Source organism: Carex rostrata, chromosome 21, assembly GCF_964058835.1.
Source record: "Carex rostrata chromosome 21, lpCarRost1.2, whole genome shotgun sequence".
Lineage (NCBI taxonomy): Eukaryota > Viridiplantae > Streptophyta > Magnoliopsida > Poales > Cyperaceae > Carex > Carex rostrata.
Genome location: NC_135938.1, coordinates 1215990 through 1236757, shown reverse-complemented (window position 1 = coordinate 1236757; position 20768 = coordinate 1215990). Strand labels below are relative to the sequence as shown.

The window sequence follows — 20768 nt, the reverse complement described above, 5'->3', positions numbered from 1 at the left end:
GTCATAGTCACCGCCTTGATGCTCATCGATGGATCCAACTTAATGTCCTCCTCAATTGCATCGGCAATTAGTGATGTCATCAGCTGCGCATGGTCTGTCCTTGTGGACGCAGACTTGCATGTATGAGGTGGTTCACACTTCTTAATCATCCATGCTTCCCTTGAACCCACAGGGGTTGCAAAAAGGCGGAACTCGCAGCGCGGGTGAGTTTTACACAGCACAACTAACCTTGTTCGGTCCCTTTTGTGTATTATACATTCCCAGTTGCCGTGAACATGAGTCTCATTTATTTTCTTTACAAGTTCGTCTATGTTGGTATAAAATTGCCCTGCGGCAAGTTCTTTATTGTATTCAACACGAGGACCGAAGAAACTAATGTCTATCTCTTCAAAAGCTGTGGTGTCGTTGAATGTGGCGACCGGATGCTTACTTCCCCGACCTGTAATCGGGAATTTTTCTGTCCTGGATAAACCTGGTACATTTGCATCACCATCTGATAAGTCATCAGCTTCCCAAACCCCTTGGTATTCGTCCCCCGTTTCCATTTCCCTTTCTGGTATAGCATCAATAGCATCAACATCAATATCAATATCATTTCGATTAACGGGTACCGGTCCTGACTCTGGCATAGTTGGAAATCTAGGGATTATGGGTGTCTGTCTGGATGATGGTGGCAACTCTTCAGTATTTTCTGGGGAGTTGTGGTACCCCTGGTTGTCATAACCGGGGCTGTGGTACCTCTGGCTGTCATAAGGGGACTGCTGGTGATATCCCTGGTTGTCATAAGGGGATTGCTGGTGGTACTCCTGGTGGTCATAAGGGGAGTGCTGGTGGTACCCTTGGTTGTCATAAGGGGAGTGCTGGTGGTACCCCTGGTTGTCATAACCCGAGTGCTGATGGTACCCCTGATTGTCATAACCTGAAGGTCCGGCCCTCATTCGGGGAACCATCTTCGAATATATGTCCATTACCGGGACCCCACAAGCTACAAATTGAGTATACACAACTCTCCACAAATTGACATATGTTATTGGAAACTTAACAAAGTAAGGTCTACCCCCCCCGCGTGAGTTGTCAATCCGTGTAGCCAATTCTATTTCATACCTGTTGGGGTTTACAGATGTTTTTTCGTATATTAGCTGCTTCAGTTCCTCAAATGTGGTATTTTCATTAATCTCGAAGCCAAATGCGACTTCTTTCGTGTAATGCACGCCATCTTCATCCATTTCTAGCTTGCCGCCGATATACAGTGCAACTAACATCTCTTCTTTAACAAACTACATTTTAAAAAAAAAATTTACAAGTATTACATGACATAATAATGGGTACAGTAATAAATGACTAATTGAAAAATAATTAAAAAAAAAGTTAAAAAAATTACAATTTTGCTACAGTACGATATAGTAAATGTACAGTACGCTACAGTAATTACAACAGTCAAAATTAACTACAGTGATGACTAATTATTATAATTAAGAAACATACCTATTCACTCAGTTTCTTGCCTCGAGCAAAATTCTCAAATCGGGAAGTGACAGAGGCAGAAAACGAAGGGTTTAAATCAGATTAAAATATAGGGCGCCCGGCTGTGTGGCGCCTCACTTGGTTTATGGGGCGCCCCAGGGTGTGGCGCCTCACTTGCCTTGTGGGCCGCCCCAGGGGCTGGCGCCTCACATGGTTTTTGGGCCGCCCTGGGCCCAGGCGGTCAGGGCATTTTTAAAAAAAAATGAGGGATAGGGTTATTTTTAAAATTTCTATTTTTTTTAGGGATATTAATAAAAATGGCCGCTACTAAACTAATTTGTTCAATTAAACTTGTTTTTAATTGTTATCCTTGATTGTTTATTATTAGTTTCTTTTATATTGTTCATTCTATTTCTTTTTCTTTTTTTTTAAAAAGGCAAAAAATGCCCATTTCATTGCTGAAATATAATAATTACAAAGACCAGTTTTTATCTATCTAGCCTAATGAGTTCATTATCACTCTTTACAAAACAAAAATGAGTAACATGCAATAAAACCACCAAAGCTTGCTATTAGCAAGGCACCAAAAATATGCTAAATTTGCTAAAAACTAAGCCACAAAATATTTGGGCTAAGGCTAAGTATAACTAAACGACAAAATTCTATTTCTTTTGAATTAAAATTTTAATTGGTTCCAACTTTTTAATGAGGCTACGGTAATTTGCAAGGCGCGCATCAATTTGCACTATGAATTTAAATTTTTATTTTTAAAGTTCAAACAATTAGTATGAATCGTTCAATGCAATTTTTGTATAAAAATTGCACTTGAGGATCAAATCTTACATTTTTATAAAAAGTTTACTATTTTTTTAAATAAGTAGAAAATCAAAAGATTAAAAAAATTCAGTGAATTTTCAACAAACCAAACCACATTCTTTTACATCAAATGGTCCTTTCTGAACCTCTCCAGTAATCTAAACTGGAGAGGAATTCATGGCCGATCCGGGCCCCCTCATGTACTTGAGTTGAGGCGTACAATGAGTATAGAACGGTCCCGATTTAGGTCCAGCCGGACCAAAAGAAATCCGATAGCTTATAAAGATTAAAGACACAGAGGTTATGTTTTGAGATTCGTGCCAAGTTAAAGAACGGTCCCGATTCACGAATTCTACCCTGAGGCGGTGAGGCCTGAGGGGATCCGAATTCATAGCGGATCCGCGATCGATCAGGTTTTCCATCCTGCTTGGAAGTTTGTTAGAAACCCCTTCTCCCGTGCGCTATCCGGTGGCGGCTTGGCCTGCTCGCCTCTCGATGGCAAGGAGCCCACTCTCAAGACCTCGTTCTCTCTACTACCTTTTCTCTCCCCACTGCCGCCTGTGCCACCGCGATCCCACCTCCTCTCTTCTCTCCCTCGAACCCACCCCCGATCACGCACCTCCTCAACCCCCCCATTCCTTTCTCCTTCAATCTTCCTCCTCTTGCCGCGCTTCTAATTCCATTCCTCGGGCCTCAACTCTCAGCACTGCCGACCACACTCGCTCCACGATTATTTCTCTTGCGAAGGAGATTCTTTGTTCACCTCACGATGCCTCGTCTCATCTCGCATCATTGCTTGAATCAGACTCGGTCAGATCGATTGTACGCCTCTCCATTGATGATTTTCTCTTTCTCCAGTTGCTCTCCTTGTTTAAACCTCGACCACGGCTCGCTCTTCAGGTACTCTTTGTTTCGTGCTTTTCTTCTTCTTATCTGATTCTAGCATTTCTACCGTTCGTATCATATTTCAAATTATGATTGGCGAGAAGCATAGTTCGAATTGAAAGATTTATTCTTATAATAGATGAACAGTAGCCGAAGATTAGTTTCCTTGTGTTTCTTTGCAGAAAATTTCAATTTACTCTACCAGTAACTGAGAAGTAGCTCTTGGAGTACCATTCGTGCAAAAATTTGTATCCAAATTAAGAGCATTTGTTTTCCAGATTATTTATTGGAGAAGGAATCTGCCAGATTCTCCTCCTCTTACAACAGAGGAGTATGCATCAGCCATAGCTCTGGCCGGCCGGGCCCATAACCTTTCTCTTGCTGTCAAATTATTCTACGAGTCTATTTCTACTGCTCACAATTGCATCCTCTACAATGCACTCATGACTGCATTCATGTACAATAGTGAACTCAGCTATACCATCTCTTTGTTTGATAAATTAAAAAATAAAACAAAATTTGGGCCAGACAGTGTATCATATAATATTCTCCTATCCCTCTATAGCTTCAACACCTTAGTCGATCAGATGGAGTCAGTTCTCAGTGCTATGGATTCATCTGGCATACCACGCACTGCTCAAACCTACAACATATTGATGTGTGGGTATTTGAGAAGCAAAAGATGGGATGAAATGGAGAGAATATTTAGTTCTTTGAAGGAGCCTGATGTGAGAATATGTCTTTTGATGCTACGTGGCTATGCTATTGCTGGCAGACTGGAGAAAATGGAAAAGCTGTACAAGTTGGTAAAGGAGGAGGTACACGCTCAACAGAGGTCGTTAATTCAGGCCATGATTTGTGCATACAGCAAGGTCAGAGGTGAGTCTAGGCTCAAAAAGATTGAAGAATTGGTTAGATTAATTAGAGCCGAAGAGTATTTCCCACATGATCATGTAGTTCTGATTAAGTTTTATGCTAAAGAAGGCTCAATAGATGAGATGGAGAGGCTCATTGTTGATGCATATAAAAGGAACATAGTCATAAGGTCAGTTCGTGTTATGAGGATAATTCTTGCTGTCTATTATAAGGGTGGTGATGTTGACCGGCTTGATCACTTCATCAAACAAGCCGAGAAAGCAGGTTGGAGTTTGTGCAAGGATCTGTACCGGTGCAAGATGATATTGTACTCACGCCTAGGACGGTTAAGGGAGATGTGTTGTGCAGTTGATAAGATGGATTCGTATTGGCCGATGCGGGATAGATATACTCTTAAGGTACTATACAAAGGGTTTTCTAATGCTGGGAGGAGGTTGGAGATGGATATGGTAATTGGTTTGATGTTTAAATATGGGTTTCAGTTTCCTAGAGAAGCAGTAATGCAGTAAATTGGTAGTTGGAGTTTGTTTGAAAGAAAAGGAGATTTGATCCTGTCTTTTTTGGGTCATCTAGCAATTTGCTAAGGTGATATTATGACCTCAACTTTTAATTTACATTGTCTTAATATTAGTTGAGCTAAGTCATATTAATGTTGAGAAGACCGATAACCAGCTTGTTCTCTATAACCTTATTTCCATGCACCCGGTACGGATAGAGTAAGGAATCTTTCCTGAAACAATATTTGTGAAAGTTTCTATTCCTCATAGTTCACTTGCATGTTAATTCCTTGGGTTGGAGAATTTAATTATATGAAAGTAATAAAGCTAGTTCTACACATACTCTAATATTTTATCATGAAAATTATCTTTGTGGTTTGCAAATTGTGCTATTATAGAAATGTCCGTGTTTTGGCATTCAATATTCATTTTTAGTGCTGCTTATCACAACCCTCCGAAAAATAAACTGAAAATGTGTGTACACAATGGTTATTGTAAATGTAAAATACTAAAGTATATCGACACATATAGTGGTAAAAGTAAACAAAAAGAAAGAAAGGAAGAACCAAAAACATGGATACTTAATGGTTTTGTTTTTAATTGTCTAATCTGAACTTTCATATATACCTGACAAACAGAGGTAATAGTTTTGGTTTCTTTCTAGTAATAATTGTGTCTGTAAATGGTTTTCTTTGTTGAGTACTTGAAATGGTTTTGTTTTTAATTGTCTAATCCGAATTTTCCTTTTTGGTTGGCAGTGTAAAACCCTGAGATTTTGACCGGTAGTAAACCTGCTTGAAGAAGGCCTGATCTGGTATGTTGTTCGTACCTTCTCAATCACAGAAATGTGAGTAATTTGTAGTATTAGAACTCAGGAATCCTTAAAAGATTCTTTCAATGCTTGCTTCACTTTCAGTTATATCAAATACTAGTCTCAGTTTTGATAATCAAAGGCAGAGCTAATAAAGTTCTTATTCCGTGTTTAATTTCATTTTTAAAATTGTCAACAATTTTGTTTGCTCTATTTGAGCAAAGTATATTTATTAGTTGTAGATATTCTTTTTTATTTACAAAAATGAGAGAAATAATCACTTTTTTCCACTATTGTTATTTGTTTTTTAAATGAGGGATCACTTAACAATGGTTATTTTGACAATATTGACAATGATTTTTAAAAAACCCAAATGAAAATGAAAATTGAGAAGTATTTGGTATGTTATTGGACACAGATAGTCTCTAACAATCAAGGACTGTTAATTTTGAATTTCACACCACTTGATGTACATTGAAGATAACACTAAATCGAGAATTTTTTTGTAGACATGATATGTGGATAATGTAGATTGTCTATAATGTTGAATTTTATAATTAAGCTTTATTTTAAGATTGTCAAATTGTCAAGATAAAGAATTTTTAAGCGATCCCACCTTTTAAATGCCTCTCTTTGTGAATACATTTTGGATTTTGGTCTGCTTATACTCTTTTGCATCAATCGTTGCTCATATTTCAACACACTGAAGTTTACTGGTTAGGTGTAAGTGTAACAAGGAGCTTCTATAGGACTGCGTCACTGACAGTTGGGACTGGTAACTATTTATATTTTGGGAGTTCTCTTCATTTTGTGTGGATCTCATGTGTCAGTGACATGAACAGTAAGAGCTTCCCTGTACAATTAACAGAAAATACATACCGATTTAGAAAGAAATTGGAAAATTTTATTATTTAATGTAATGCAATCCTAGAAATGAAAGCGTTCTTCTTTTGTCCAGCTAATGGAATTTTTTCTAGGAACCATAAATAAAAAAATAGATTTTACCAAATCATTTTTACAAAAATCATAAGAACCTTGATGTCATTTCTCTTTTTTTTTGGACCGAAATGGCAATTCAGTCTGAGTCGTTTTCACATATTTCAAGAAAAAAATACGTTGAAAAATTGTGAAAATATCTCGGATTGAATTGTCATTTCGGTTTAAAAAAAAAATTTAGGACCGAAATGGCATTTCAAGTTCTTTTGTTTTTTGTAAAAAATAGTAATAATAATAATAATGTTGGTTTCATCAAAATTTGTGGTTTAAAAAAAAAATTCAGCTAATGACCACAAAAAAAATGGATGAAGTTCTTGGAACTACCAATAAAGTGCTATCTAAAGAAGGCACGCGTAGTCAGAAATGGCAACTCTACTGTTACTGATGCGTGGAAGGAAATGTCAAAAAGGTACTGACACGAAGGAAAATGGCGTCGCCAGGTATAAGAGGGTGACTTTCCATGAAGACTAAAGTTATCTTCACTTCACCGGGATATAAAATATTTCCTTATTTATATAAAGAAAATTGAAATGGATGAGCCTTTAGACTTGTTGCATGATGCATCTCAGATTATATACATCTCTAAAATTCTTGGAGTTACTAAATAACTGTTAACTAATTTTTAGAAATTTTATCTCTGAAAGTTTCTAAATCCTCACATTCATGAAACTAAAATTAGAGTTTCTTAATTGCCACATCAGCAAATAAATTACAGGAGAAAAGAATTTCAGCGAATTATTTAGTCATGTCAGAGTTTATAAACGATTTCTTATTAAGAAACTTTGAAGCAAAATTACTAAATAAGAAACCCATCTGCATCCCTGAAACTCGTTTAGAAACTACCACATCAGATTAGAAACTTCAAGAGTTTTAGAGATGTAGATGCTCTTATCTTCCAATGCTTAGCTGAAATGTCATTGGTTTTGCGCTCTATGGATTGCTACTTGTGCACTCATTAAATCCTAGACAATAACTGTGAGGCATATGCTTGCCGTACAATATTTTGTTTCAATTTTGCAACGAAAATCCATCATTGAACTTCTGTTCATCTTAACAAATCATTGAATTTGCAATTGTTTTCATTAGTTTACTTCGCATCTTTTTGGTACAAAAAACAATCAAGTGATGGCAACACTGTATGGCTGCATGAAAACAATCTTTTTCATATAAATTTTGTTCACCGATTGTTGTCAAAATTATCGAATCCAATATCAGTGGAATTAAAATACTTTCAAGCATCTTACACCCAATTTGGATGGAGAGTAGAGGAAGAAAGGGGAGGTGAAGAATAGAAGAGAATTGAATGGAATAGAATGGAAGATTGATAATATATTTAACATCTTCGTATCTTCGTGTTTAGATGATTAATGAGAGAAAATAAATTTAATTTTTTTTCCGTCTTATTTCTTATTTGGTTGATTAAAATTTTAAAAGTTAATGAAAAAATCGGTAACTGTTGTAGAATTGTGAAAACATAACTTGTATGAAAATTATATAAATAAGATATAGAATTTGATATTTATGTTATATTTTTTAAAAATATCAACAAAATTTTTTTTCATCCGTTACACCTCAAATTGAAAAGAAAATTAATTATATTGATTATAATAATACAAGTGTTACCTTCATATCCCCGACAATTCAATGAAAATTTTTCTTTTCATTCCATTCTCTCTGCTCTCCATCCAAACAAGGTGTTAGAGTTAAAATGATGTAAAAAGTCGAAGCATCACAGCATCAAAGGTATCTTTTCTTTGCTTACAGTCATTAAATTCGTTCATATTTTTTTTGTCCATTGCATATAAATTTCTATTCTGCACGTGGCAGATTCAAAGCTCCAACCGCAGAAGTAATTGAATCTTCCAAGTGATACTTATCCAAAATCTAATAGACGACTTGGCTCTTTAGAGAAGCCAAGAGTCGCTTCACTATATCCCTTGACACGCGTTAAATCGTATTTTTCTTTTGGAAAAATTTCTGCTCCCATCCAAAACAGAAAAGACGAGGTTTCTTGTGTCGTGATAACTCTTTAGAGGCAAGGTTGCTTACACGTGCCAAGTTAACAAACAGATAGATAGCTAAACATTACAACTACCTTATCTGGATATTGTTGATTCCACGCTATTTGAATACAAAAAGAAAAAAGAAGTCATTTTTCATGCCTATAAGCCTAGAAAATAATTCTTAGCAAAATATATAAAAAATCATTTTTAATGCCTATAAATTGTGTAATGGAGCCCAGTCCAGAGGATAAAAATATAATAAATAATTATATATATCCATGTTCTAATTTAATTTAATATAAACAAAAGAGGCTTTATGACCTGTAATTATCCAAAGAAGATGACTTTGAATAAGGAAGCTGATAATTGTACCTCAAATAAAGTATCCGTGCGTGTCCTCCAACCTTCTAGAATATCGGCGACAAAAAGATCAGATTTTACTTCATACAACGCAATAACAATATCAATCTTTCTTTATTGTATAGAATTTCGCTGCATGAAGAGAAAAAACGCTCTGTTAAACAAATTTAACAAAAGTACTGCCAAATACAACGAAACAATCGTATATTTTAAACATATAAATGAAAGCGTTTAATCTACTGCGTTCAAGTGTTTAACTTTCATTGTAAATGAGTTAAATTTTCATTTTTAAAAACAAAAATGATTCCCCGAATTCGTCCCCGAGCAAAAATTTACAGATCTAAACTGGAACCAATCCCCAAGCGTGTCCTCGAGCACGAAATTTACACCTCTAAATTTGTACTAATCCCTGAGGGCGTCCCCCAGTACAAATTTTCTTCATTTGTGCAGAATGTGCCAGGAACAGTACATGTGAACAAGTAAAGTATGTAAACCAATATGTACTGGCAAGCAAACAATATAAACAAAGCAATGAAAATTTGTGCATATAAACCTGTGTTTACAAACACATTTTAAAGCATACAAACCTGTGTTTACAAACATTGAAAAATTTGTTACAAACATATAAACACGTGTTTACAAATACATTTTAAAGCATATAAACATGTGTTTACAAAAATTAAAAAATCTGTGTTACAAATATATAAACATGTGTTTACAAACACATTTTAAAGTATATAAACTTGTATTTACAAACATTAAAAAATCTTCATTTAATATATTACTTGTTCAAAATGGAGACTGTATTTTTAGTTATTAAATATTAAAAGCTGTTAATTTGCATAATTAAAATTAGAACTAATCTCACATCGCGTCCCCGAGCTAACTGAGTTTAAATTGTACTTTAAAGTACGTTCAAGTAAGTAGTTAATTAATGATTACATGACTGTTAATAAGCTGGGGGACTAGCTCGGGGATTAGTGATTACAACTCCTCCTAACAGACTGTCCACGAAATTAAAGCGCAAGACAAAACCGTGCAAAGCTAACATTTAAAGCAATCAATGTAAAATAGCAATGCGTTAAAACATCGATGCGTTAATTAATGGCAAATTAACAAATTTTCGTTATTAGCGAACAATTAAACCCAGTTAAACCAATTCGGGAACGAACTCGGGTTTGATTGTTCGGGTTACCATAACATTTCTCTTTGAATAAAACAAATTGGGGCATAGTAAAATGGTAAAAGGAGACAAAATTTTGCATATACATGCTCATGCTCTAGGGTTAGAGTACGTGTACAGAAGGGAATGAATGGAAGAATATGGCCAAGTGCATTCCCCCTTGGCCTTGGCCTTTCATCACATGGAATAATGGAATCCAGCCATGTACAGAAGTCCAAAGTCTCTGTTCGACAACATCAATTGTCTGTGTTCATAGGACCATGGCATAATTATTTTATCAAATTTGCAACAGATAGTCTTGTGTGACATATGGTGCACTAAAAAGTATATAATATATATATATATTTTAGTAAGTATATATATATATATTTTTTTTTGCAAACTGTGGTTGATAGTATTAAGGACGGAACTAGAAAATTCCAATAGGGGAGGCTAAAAATTAAAATGCATAAATTGTGATTAGTGGAAATTGAACCAAGCTCTTTTTAAATACAACATAAACTCTTACCACTACACTACAAGTAGACATATCATAATATATGATGAGAGCTAGACTATATAAATTGTTTCAAAAAATTATAATTCAAATAAAATTTTAATATACATAACTAAAATTTTAAAATAATAGAGGTGGCTTAGCCACCTTTTGAATGTTGATATGGTTACATTTTTACTGATCTAGAAGAATGTTTTACGGTTTACGGCCCATGAGTCAGCAATAATTAATAGCTGAAAGGTGGTCTCTTTTCGCCATGATTTTAGACAATAAATTATGTTGTTGTTATTAATAACTAACTATTCTTGTAAAATTTTGCTGAAATAATTTAGAAGATCTTTTTTCACCATGCCAATAATCGGTTATATATCATAGAAAAAAAAAAACAAATTTGGGACCTTGACTTATAAAATAAATTAAATTAAATTGATGCTTAAGATTACACATTCAACTGTTCAAGCATAACCAGAGGCCCATTTATTGGCCCATTTCTATCAACAAATTATGTCAGTATGTAGTTTGCAGTCATTCTCCTTTTTCTTTTTTTAAAAAAAAAAGGTTATGCAAATAAATTCCTTTTTTTTATCCTTGTTATATTTTACGTATTTGTTCGGACCTACCATGTAAGAATCTAACTCTATCTCTCTACAATTCGTCTTAATTGAAAGAATATTCTTTATCCATTAAACAGAGTTCACAAAAAAAAAAAAAAAAAACACAAAGCGAATCGTAATGCAGACAACAATAACACCCATTCAATCAATAATTAGTGTCACCTAACAAGGTACATCATTTTTAGTTTAAATCTGGTCCGTACATATGTTAATATGAAGTTTGAAGCAGTGTTTTAATATTCAGTTTATATGTAGTATGTGGAAAATCATGCATACCGCATATGCAGTATGCGACCGCATGTGTGGATTTTTATGCAGACTTATATATGTAAATTTTAAATGAAAATTTATATATATATAAACAAGTGTACGGTAATATGAGGTATAAACCACTGTTAATATACTCTAAACTGGTATTTTTATCACTATTAAATACTCTAAACCGGTAATATGTGGTATAAATCATTATTAATATACTCTAAACCAGTAATATGCTTTAAATCGTATATTCGAACTGAATATAAATTTTCTATTCAGATTGCAATTGAATAGGAATATTCGACCGAATATTCGGCCGAATAGACAGAATATTACTACACTAGTTTGAAGAGATCCCGTGCATTATAGGTTTGGATCAGATTGGTCTGATCGCGGTCCAGATTGAAACTCAAACAGTGCAATATCTCATACTTTAAAGCAAGCAAGCAATTTCAACTCTGAAATTAAACTAAAATTTTTTGAAATCTTAATTTACTCGATATGCTTGCGACTTTTTTAAATCTAATTTTTTTTATGCGGATCAAGTGTGCATTACTTTTGATGCAGATCGAACGGCCAGAAGGGGACAAAATAATTGTCAATCGGAACCAATAAATCACTATTAAAACTCAAAATTCAGGAGGGCGGCTGGGCCCGAACTCCAATGGATGCGCCCTGATCCCCACTTCCAAAAATAATAATTGGAAATTTGCAATATTTCTGATTTAAAAAAATAGTGAGAGCAGAAACAGTGAAACGCATGCAAAACTATTCTGTATTTATTCCTGGGTCTGGGTCTGGTGCAAAGTGAAGAGAATTAATTAAAATGAGAATTTTGGGGAGCCAGCTAAGCTAATGAATAGCTGACTTTAGTTACTTGCATTACAGCTACAGGTTACAACTTGCAACCAAGACAAAAATCTGAGCTGAGCTGAGCGGAGCACAATAAATTCAATTAGATGCCAAGGAGCACAGTAAATTTTAACGGTCCTTTTCCTCGCCGACATTTTTTATTTATTTAATATATGAAGCAAATCCACTCAAAAAACAAATAAATGAAATATTCCCAATCAAAAACCTAATTTGTAATCTTGTACGAGATTACAAAAATGGCTTGATTTGGAACCAAGTTGATATATAATTCAAAAACTTGATTTTATACTTGTAAATTTTTCATATAAATACATCAATGAGAAAATTCAATTCCTACATTTTATGATGTCATCGTATCGTTTGTCAGTAGGTTGCCTTTGTATTTTTTTACCTTTCTCATATATATAATAATAATAATAATATACATACCATTTCCTTCATATGAAAATGAAAAGCTTGAACGCCAAAATGTCTCGCCAAAATTTGGAAAATTGGAAGTTTGCAACCCCTACAAAAAGGAATGAAGACGACAAAAGAAGAAAAAGCGAGATTTGGTTGATTTTATGCTCTCCCCAACCTCTTTTGGTGGTTGTGTGATGTAATTAAATATCACATGAACTCGCCAAACGCTAGCTTTGATTTATTTGCTTCTCTTTTGTACGTGGTTGATTTGGCCACCGCATACAATCAAAAGGGACTTAAATAATTGGTGTGTTGTTACAATGTATTACATGACTATGAATCAATGAATGATGACGCACTTTAAATGATTTTATTGGATATAATCATTTTATGGGCCATCTTTTCCATTTCCATCGCATGTCAATAAGTCTATAAATCATTTATAGGGAAATAAATCTGCTACCATTCTAAATAATCGTAGGATTTTGCTTTTTCAAATCCAACCACTTATTTGTTTTCAGATTCCTGCATTTTAAAATATTAATGGTTGGATTTCAAAAAGTAGGCTCCTATAATTTTTTAGAATCGTTCAAAAAATTGCCACTTCGTTAGAAAAAATTGCCATTCTTTAGAATCGTTCAAAAAATAGCAATTTTTTACAATTTTTCTGGAAAAGCATGGTCCTACAATTCTTTTGTTGAATGCAAAACATTAGTGGAAAGTGGAAACGATAATTAATTAAGAAATAAATTAATTCTTGGTCGCTGGAGGTGTTCATTAGTTCGGTTCGGTTAAAACCGAATCAAAATATTTATTTGATTTTGAAATATACAATCAAACTGATTGAAATCAATTTATCATCTGAATTAAAACTGAAACTGAACAATTTAAATTAAATTTTGGTTTGTTCAGTTGAAACGAAATAAGATTAATCATAAAAATAAATATTTTTTTGTTAATTGTTTTGAAATTTTTTAAGATGGTAAAATTTTTGTTTGGTTTTCTCTCACCAGTTTTTAATGTAACGAAGCGATATAGATTATGTTGTAAATTATTATTATTATTATTATTTTTAAATGCTTGGTTAGGACGGGGAACAAATTTAAAATTTATAATTAATTGTCCTCTCAAGCGTTTCTATGTATTTTTTTTTCTCCGTTTAAATGTTCAAATTTAAAATCTATAAAGAGAATTGGATGATTTTTGTGTATTTAGTTGGGTCATTGCACTGCACATGTGTTCTTGTACTTTTAATTTTTCCCATTCTATTGTGATTTGCGTTTTTTGTTTGGAATATAAAAAATGATGCAATTTCCACGAGTTATTTGATTGTTTCATATTGCGTGTGGTCCTCTAATTAAGTTATACTGCACGCATTGAATTATTATTATTCTGCTGTTTTTTTTTTTATTGCATTTCTTTTTCTATATTTTAGTGCTGCATTCAAAAACAGTTTCAATCTCTATTTAAAATTTCTCTAGCATAAATTAAAATTTAAAAATATCTGTAGTAATCAATAAATATCTCATACCATACGTACTAAAAATTATGATGTGAATTTATCATTTATCAAATAATTTATTTGATTCCCAACAAATCTATAAACTCCCTAATAACAAAAGTTTAAGGTTTAGAAATTATTAATCAGTTTAAGCCAAAAAAAAAATGATAATTTGAATAGTTCGCAATTCTTTGGAATGTGAGGTCATTGCTTACCTTATCTATCAAGTACCTAATTTTGGAGAAATTTCTATTCAGATTATTTAAATCCTAAATGCAATATTAATTCCTAGATACATTCATAGACCTGGTACATGTATATTAATATATGTATATTTATGTTCCACTTAGAAATTGATTAACATATGTTCAAATCAGATAACAACAAAAATACATTCACTGTCAAAGACTGTACTGTCTCTCTCTTTAATCTCCACTAATTTCTACCAAACGGTATCTACAATTTATGCTTCCATTATCTTGAGCAATATTTTCCATGGTAGCAAAATTTTATTTTTGTACCAAAATCCCACTAAAAAATTAGTCAACTTTTTAAATAAACAAAGTCCAATTTACATATTTGATTTTGCCTTGATCATTTAATTTCTCTATCAACAAAAACAAATTTCCAGAGAAATAAAATTAAAATTGTTGAATCAACAAATATTGTCAATTTAAAATATGTGACAGGTGTAATCTGCACTAGTTATTTAAAAAAAAAAAAAACTTGAGTGATTGATTTTAGGCCGACAAGATTTACCTTGTAAAATTCCAGTCAAATCAAAACAAACCACAAGCTACATAACACTAGTAGTAATTTTCTATTCTTAGTTTGCTTCATTTTCAAAGAATCTTAGCAACAGACAAAATAAGAGAGGAGTTTATAGCTTGTAGTTTATATTTTCCTCCATATTTATATTATACAAATAAAGCATTCAAAGTTTCAAACTGGCCTCCACGACTAAACAACTTACAGAAACGACAGAAACAAAGTCTCGCACAAACGACAAAACCCAATTGCTTTAATTAATTGTGGTCTGGCACTAGTAGACTAGTAGTAGTAGTAGTTCGCCATTTCATTCAAAAAAAAGTATCTTTGATTAGTGTAAACATGATTATTATACTCACGGCGCGACAAACTAATCCATCAACTCGAGGAGAGAGAAAGTCAAAAGAAGAGAGAGAAACACAGCACTTATTATTGGGTTCAAATTTAATACGATGTAGAAAGCTTCACTATCCTCTCCATTGTTCATCAAAACGGAGACACTATTGCATAAATTATTAACAAAGTTGTTCTGACTTAATACAGCACAAAACCAGTAGAGACGAAATGAACAAGTATATGAATGATGAGCTGTCAATATCTTTGTCCCCCCTGGGATATTATGGACATGTCCAGTATTTTGTAGTAATGGAGAGGAGAAAGCGAAGAGATACCGCAGAGGCTGTTTTGTCCCGTTGTAGAGGGAAAAGAAAGAGCGCCATAAATTCCAAAGAGTAGGTGGATTCCCCATCAGAAGAGAACAAAGCTCATGTGTCTTTTAAACCATCCCTTTGAGGGGTCCATTTCAGGAGAGCGGGGAAGGAACCTCCATTTCTTCTCTTCTCTATCATTTTCTTTTTCATATGTATAATGCTATCATTTTCTTTACTTTAACTAAATGTAATTAAGAGTAATTAGGTCCGACTTTTGTTGTGTTTTCTTTCATTATAATACATGGGATGTGTTGATTGCTATTCTACTTTGTCAATTCCACCTCTATCTAAATATTTGACTGTGGATTAAAGTTACCATGATTGTGGGTTAAAGTTAAGTCATAAGTTAAATCTGAATAGATGAGTTAATTTTAAAAAAAAGACACAACATAAGTTATGCAACTTAAATAAGTGAATTAATTTATAACAGCGTAAATAATTTCTTGTGTTATACTATTCCATTACACTTTATTCATGTTTAACATCATATGTACTGAATAAGATACTTATTTTATAACTTGTGTCACAATCAAACATGACCATAGGTATAAGTTTTATAAATTGGTCCTTTCAAGTAGTATTTTTTACATAATTTGCCATTCATTAAAAAACTTTATCAGTCAATAATCTTTTTTTAATTTAAATGTCCCATCACGGTTAGTTATAAAAAAAAAAATGGACTAACATTAGATTGATCTTCTTCTGTACTATACTGTTGTCTGAACAAATATAATGCTGTCTGACAATTACAGAAGAAGCAAACTTTTGTACTGTCTAAATTGCAAAATTAATTATGATATTCATAAAACGATCGTGCATTTTAACCTATCAAATTCTGGAATTTACGGATTAGTTAGTGAAAATTTTGAACAAGAACTTTATTCTCGCATTAAAAAACATTATCTGTGTCGATGAGCTGGATTGAACAAGGATGATTTTGATTTTGGATGAAAATTTATTATGGAACGAAATATTGTACTTTTGCTCATCTACTCATGTTTTAGTTAGAGAGAGAGAGAGAGGGAAAAGAAGCTAGAGAGAGAAACGCACGCATCTCTCTCTCTCTAACTCTCTCATTCATTCATTCATACGCATGAGAACAAAAATCCCTCCAGCTAAGCTGCGCCTGAACCCTGAAGTGGACGGACTGCTGCTTTATTTTAAAAATGAATTGGAAATTGAAAATTTCTCTCTCTAGCTCATCTATAGCTATAGGCTTTTCTTTTCTTCAGAATTAAGCCTTCTCTCTCTGCTATTTATTTATTACTTCCCAAAATACCACATAACCATTTTCCAAGAATCCACATCTCTCCGTTGCACCTACCATATATATATATATATATATATATATAGAGTGATACTTCTATGGACATAAATACTTATTTGTAAAATGAAGATATTTTTATTTTCAAAGTTCAAACAGTCGATCCGAACCGTTCATCTTATTCTCCATATTAATATGTGCTTGGAGACCAAATTTTACATTTTTCTGAATTTGTTTACTATTTATTAAGATGGGTACAAAAAATATCAAATTCAGACTATTGAATTTTGTACCCATCTTAATAAATAGTAAATTTTTTTAGAAAGATGTAAACTTTGGTCTCCAAGCACATATTAATATGGAGAACAAGATGAACGGTTCGGATCGACTGTTTGAACTTTGAAAATAAAAATATCTTCATTTTACAAATAGGTCCTTATGTCTATAGAAGTCTTTGCCATATATATATATCAATAGGCTGTCATATTTCTTGTAGTCATTATTTATTTAGCTATGTTATAAAAAACTAGTAAATATATCTTGTATTTTTCATTTAGAAGTAGACATGAAAGCCTAGTAATATGTTAAATAGAAGTCATGGCAAAAAGTCAAAAGTTGGCTAAAATAACTGTTATGAGTTATTATTTTTCTGAGTGTCTTTTATAGTAAGTTGGCTAACGAGCGTCACATTCATTCTCAGGTAGTGTTTGTAAGTTTCTAAGTCTTGGAGGAAAAGAAGGAATACAATCATGATCACATGAAGACAACACACATCACACTTTGCCATTTCAATTTCCTTTTGCACCCAATTCACATTGCATCATGATCTCTCTCTATATTAGCAACAATAAATGTATAATTTTCTTTTATCAGCAAGATCAAAAGTACATAATACACAGGAAAAAGAAAGAAGAACCAGTCAGAGATCCAAATGAGGAAGAGGATGACATAATAATTTTACTGATAAAGTGATAAAACCTAGAAAAGTATAACATGAACTGATTTTTCCATTTCACAACAACATGAACTGATTTCTCCAATTTCTCCACCATGAAGTTAAAAAACCCTAACTCTAACCACACATCAACACTATACACATTCACATTCATGTTAGATGGGTCTTGACCGAAACATCACCGAAATAAACAGCCGATCTGATTCGATCCAAGCGACACCAGTGGAGCTCACAGTAGCTCTTTGTCAGAATTACCAACAAAACCTTGTTAAGAATACTTCATCGGCGTAATACAATACAAACTGCCTTGCCCCCCTTTGATTTTGATTTGATTTGATATGATTGACTTCTCCAAAAATAACCCATCTGAGCAAAGCTGAAACTTAACTATAGCACCATTAACTGTTCAAGTCGAGCATATAACCTCCTCTCCCCTTTTCTCACTCTTCTCTGTATGGACTCCTGTATGATTTCTATGTACTAGCAGTTAGAACTAACAAAGCTCTTGATCTCCTCCATTACTTCGTAGTAATGGTTGGTGTTAGGCAATAAATAGAACCCGACCGTGGCTTGTTCTCGGTACACCAATTTCACCTCGTGCCCTGACTTTTTCAACCAATCCGCATATGCCACCTGTCGGTCAGATGTCAGATCAAGACCCGACACTATAACAAGACTTTTTGTAAATGATAAACTGTCCAATGGGGCCCCCTTTGGCCCGAAAGGGTTGCAAGCCGGGTGATCCCTATCAGCATCCTCAGGCAGATACGCCTTCCAGTACCAGTCCCGGTCTTGCAATGTCACAAAGTACTTCCCATCGAGTCGTCTCTCCGACTCCGTACGTAGTTCGCCACCAAACATGGCATTTAACAGAATGTTGCCGGCAATATCAATTCCCGACTCTGCCGCACGAACAGCCACATGGTGTGCAATATTGCCTCCTGAACTGTCCCCTGAGAGGAAGACCCTAAGGCGAGGTGTGTGGCCACTATGCAACCACGACTGGGTCAATGCCCATTTCAATGTGGTCCAGCCGTCATCATAAGCACAGGGATATCTGTGCTCTGGGGCCCGCCGGTAATTGACCGAGATCACAACTGCCCCGCAGAGGGACACAAATCGCCGGCACAAAGCATCATAGATTGTAGTATTTGAAGAAGAGTGAGCAAAGCTGCCACCATGAAAGAATATTATGACAGGAAATGGGTCTGGGGATGCGGGTCCCGATAAGTCTTCGAGGAACGAAGGGATGGAGGCTGTTTCGGGGTTCGGGTTGGGTACGGGCCGGTAGATACGAACCAGGAGGTTGGTGGTCCTGTCAATTATAAGGTCAAAGGAGGCAACCCCATTTACAGGAGATGCATTTGCCGAGACCCGCCGGTCAAGAAACTCGGCAAGGTTTCGATCGAAGGTGCCATCAGGACGGCGCAACATGTTGTATGCAACTTTGAAGTTGGATATCAGCACCCATGTGTTTAGTGGCACAGCCATCTGTTATCATACACAGAAAATAAACCGTTATTACAAACAGATTTTGGCTATGTATAGTTTTATATGGTATTGAGGGGGGCCTTTAAGGAGATTTAAATCAAAAATTAGAGGGATCAACTGTACAATTTAAATCAAATCAAAGGGTTAAAACGAAACCTCCTAATCACAACTTTACAAACCAAAACCCCCAAAAAGGCAGCGCTCTCGAAACAGCACAAATATAGCAACAAACACATCAAAAATCAACCACGAATGACGACGGGAAGGAGGGGAGACAATAAGAGAAGACAAGACAATACGAGAGAGGGGACAATACCTTGCATTCGTTGGCGTTAACTTCGTTGCTCCCAGCCATGGCGAAGAGGGAACCCACCACAAAGCTGATCAATATGAGAAATCAAAGGGGCTGAGCGCGAGATTTGTTGGTAAACCAGAGGATAAATCGAACGCCTTTTCTCATGAGCAGAGTACGCGAACTAAGAAATCTGACTCAATCGCTGTTCCCCGCCGATCTCTTATTTGTCTCCAGTCTGGTTTCTCAGTTCGACTTCTATCGCACGAACTTCTGCAGAGAGAGAGAAAGAGTGTGATAGAGAGAAGAGAGAGAGCGGAGGCGAGTGGGGGTTAAAAGAGAGTACGCGAGGAGAGAGGAGTCAAAGGCAAAGCAACTAGAGAGAGAGAGAGAGAGAGAGAGAGAATGCGGGAAGGGAACGAGAGAGAGACGAAGGAGACGACAAATCGGGGCGGCTGAAAAAGTAAACTTGTGGAGGTGGGCCCCACGGGCATTTCTCTCTCTCTCTCTCTCTCTCTCTCCCTCTCTATATCTCCTTCCTCCCCTCCTCCGTCCGGGTTAAAAGTGTGTAGTATTTTACTGTTTTGCTCTTTCTTTTTGTCAAATTTTTATATTATTTTTGCTACGAGAACCTCCAAAATTACTTATTTTGTCAAACTATATTTTTCTCTATTTATATGAATAGTTTAATCATTGTGATCGATTGGGTTGAGAATAGGTTATTTTTCAGATTAGGCTGTTCGAAATAGCATATTCGGTATTTGATTGAATTAGAATAGTTAGAATAGAGAATCTAAATTTTTTATCTTATTATAATAGATTATTTCTTCCAATTCGTAAAAATCATTCACTTATTGCAAAATTAATTTAAATTCACACATATCTCATTTTGTCTGCTTTGTAAATTATTATTATTATTATTATTATTATTATTATTATTATTATTATTATTATTGTACTATGATTGTTACTATTACTATTTGTTAAGGGTCCCGGTACACCTAAATGTTTTTTCAGTGTTATTCTCGAAAATTAAACTTGTGACTTTTCTAAGAGAAGAGGATCTGTGCCGCTGCAGTAAATCCAAGGTTATATATACCATCATATTATTAAAATTAGTATTCTTATATCAACTCAAAAATTAATATATAAAATACAGTACTTCATTATATGAAACATATCTATTTCAACATTTTTTAATTTTATTGACACGACCTAAAAGTTATATATATTTTTTCGTTGGTTTAATAACA

At 34.3% G+C, this 20768-nt stretch overlaps 2 protein-coding genes across 3 annotated transcripts; one reads left to right on the top strand and one right to left on the bottom strand.

Annotated features, from left to right (window-relative positions):
• The first annotated feature begins 2715 nt into the window (after positions 1 to 2715).
• LOC144573353 (pentatricopeptide repeat-containing protein At2g30780-like) lies at positions 2716 to 5636 on the top strand. 2 transcript variants are annotated; one of them, XM_078323116.1, is made up of 4 exons: positions 2721 to 3180; positions 3444 to 3622; positions 3731 to 4626; positions 5297 to 5636. In XM_078323116.1, exons 1-3 carry the CDS (start codon positions 2776 to 2778, stop codon positions 4548 to 4550), a joined length of 1404 nt encoding a protein of 467 aa, XP_078179242.1. In that variant the 5' UTR covers positions 2721 to 2775; the 3' UTR covers positions 4551 to 4626; positions 5297 to 5636. The 2 variants fall into 2 exon arrangements, with proteins under 2 accessions (XP_078179241.1, XP_078179242.1); XM_078323115.1 differs by having other exon boundaries at positions 2716 to 3180; positions 3444 to 4626.
• A 12073-nt stretch (positions 5637 to 17709) lies between these two features.
• On the bottom strand, positions 17710 to 20029 carry LOC144573193 (gibberellin receptor GID1C-like). Its single transcript, XM_078322905.1, has 2 exons — positions 19540 to 20029; positions 17710 to 19223 (listed from the first exon to the last, which is right to left on the bottom strand). The coding sequence occupies exons 1-2, from the start codon at positions 19576 to 19578 to the stop codon at positions 18213 to 18215; spliced, it is 1050 nt and encodes a 349-aa protein (XP_078179031.1). The 5' UTR covers positions 19579 to 20029; the 3' UTR covers positions 17710 to 18212.
• Between the last annotated feature and the right edge of the window lie 739 nt (positions 20030 to 20768).

Coding starts and splice junctions, on each gene's coding strand:
- LOC144573353 (XM_078323115.1), top strand. CDS start 2,776: ATGGCAAGGAGCCCACTCTCAAGACCTCGTTCTCTCTACTACCTTTTC. Junction 3,181..3,443: donor GACCACGGCTCGCTCTTCAG/GTACTCTTTGTT, acceptor TTTGTTTTCCAG/ATTATTTATTGGAGAAGGAA.
- LOC144573193 (XM_078322905.1), bottom strand. CDS start 19,578: ATGGCTGGGAGCAACGAAGTTAACGCCAACGAATGCAAG. Junction 19,224..19,539: donor TTAACGCCAACGAATGCAAG/GTATTGTCCCCT, acceptor GTATGATAACAG/ATGGCTGTGCCACTAAACAC.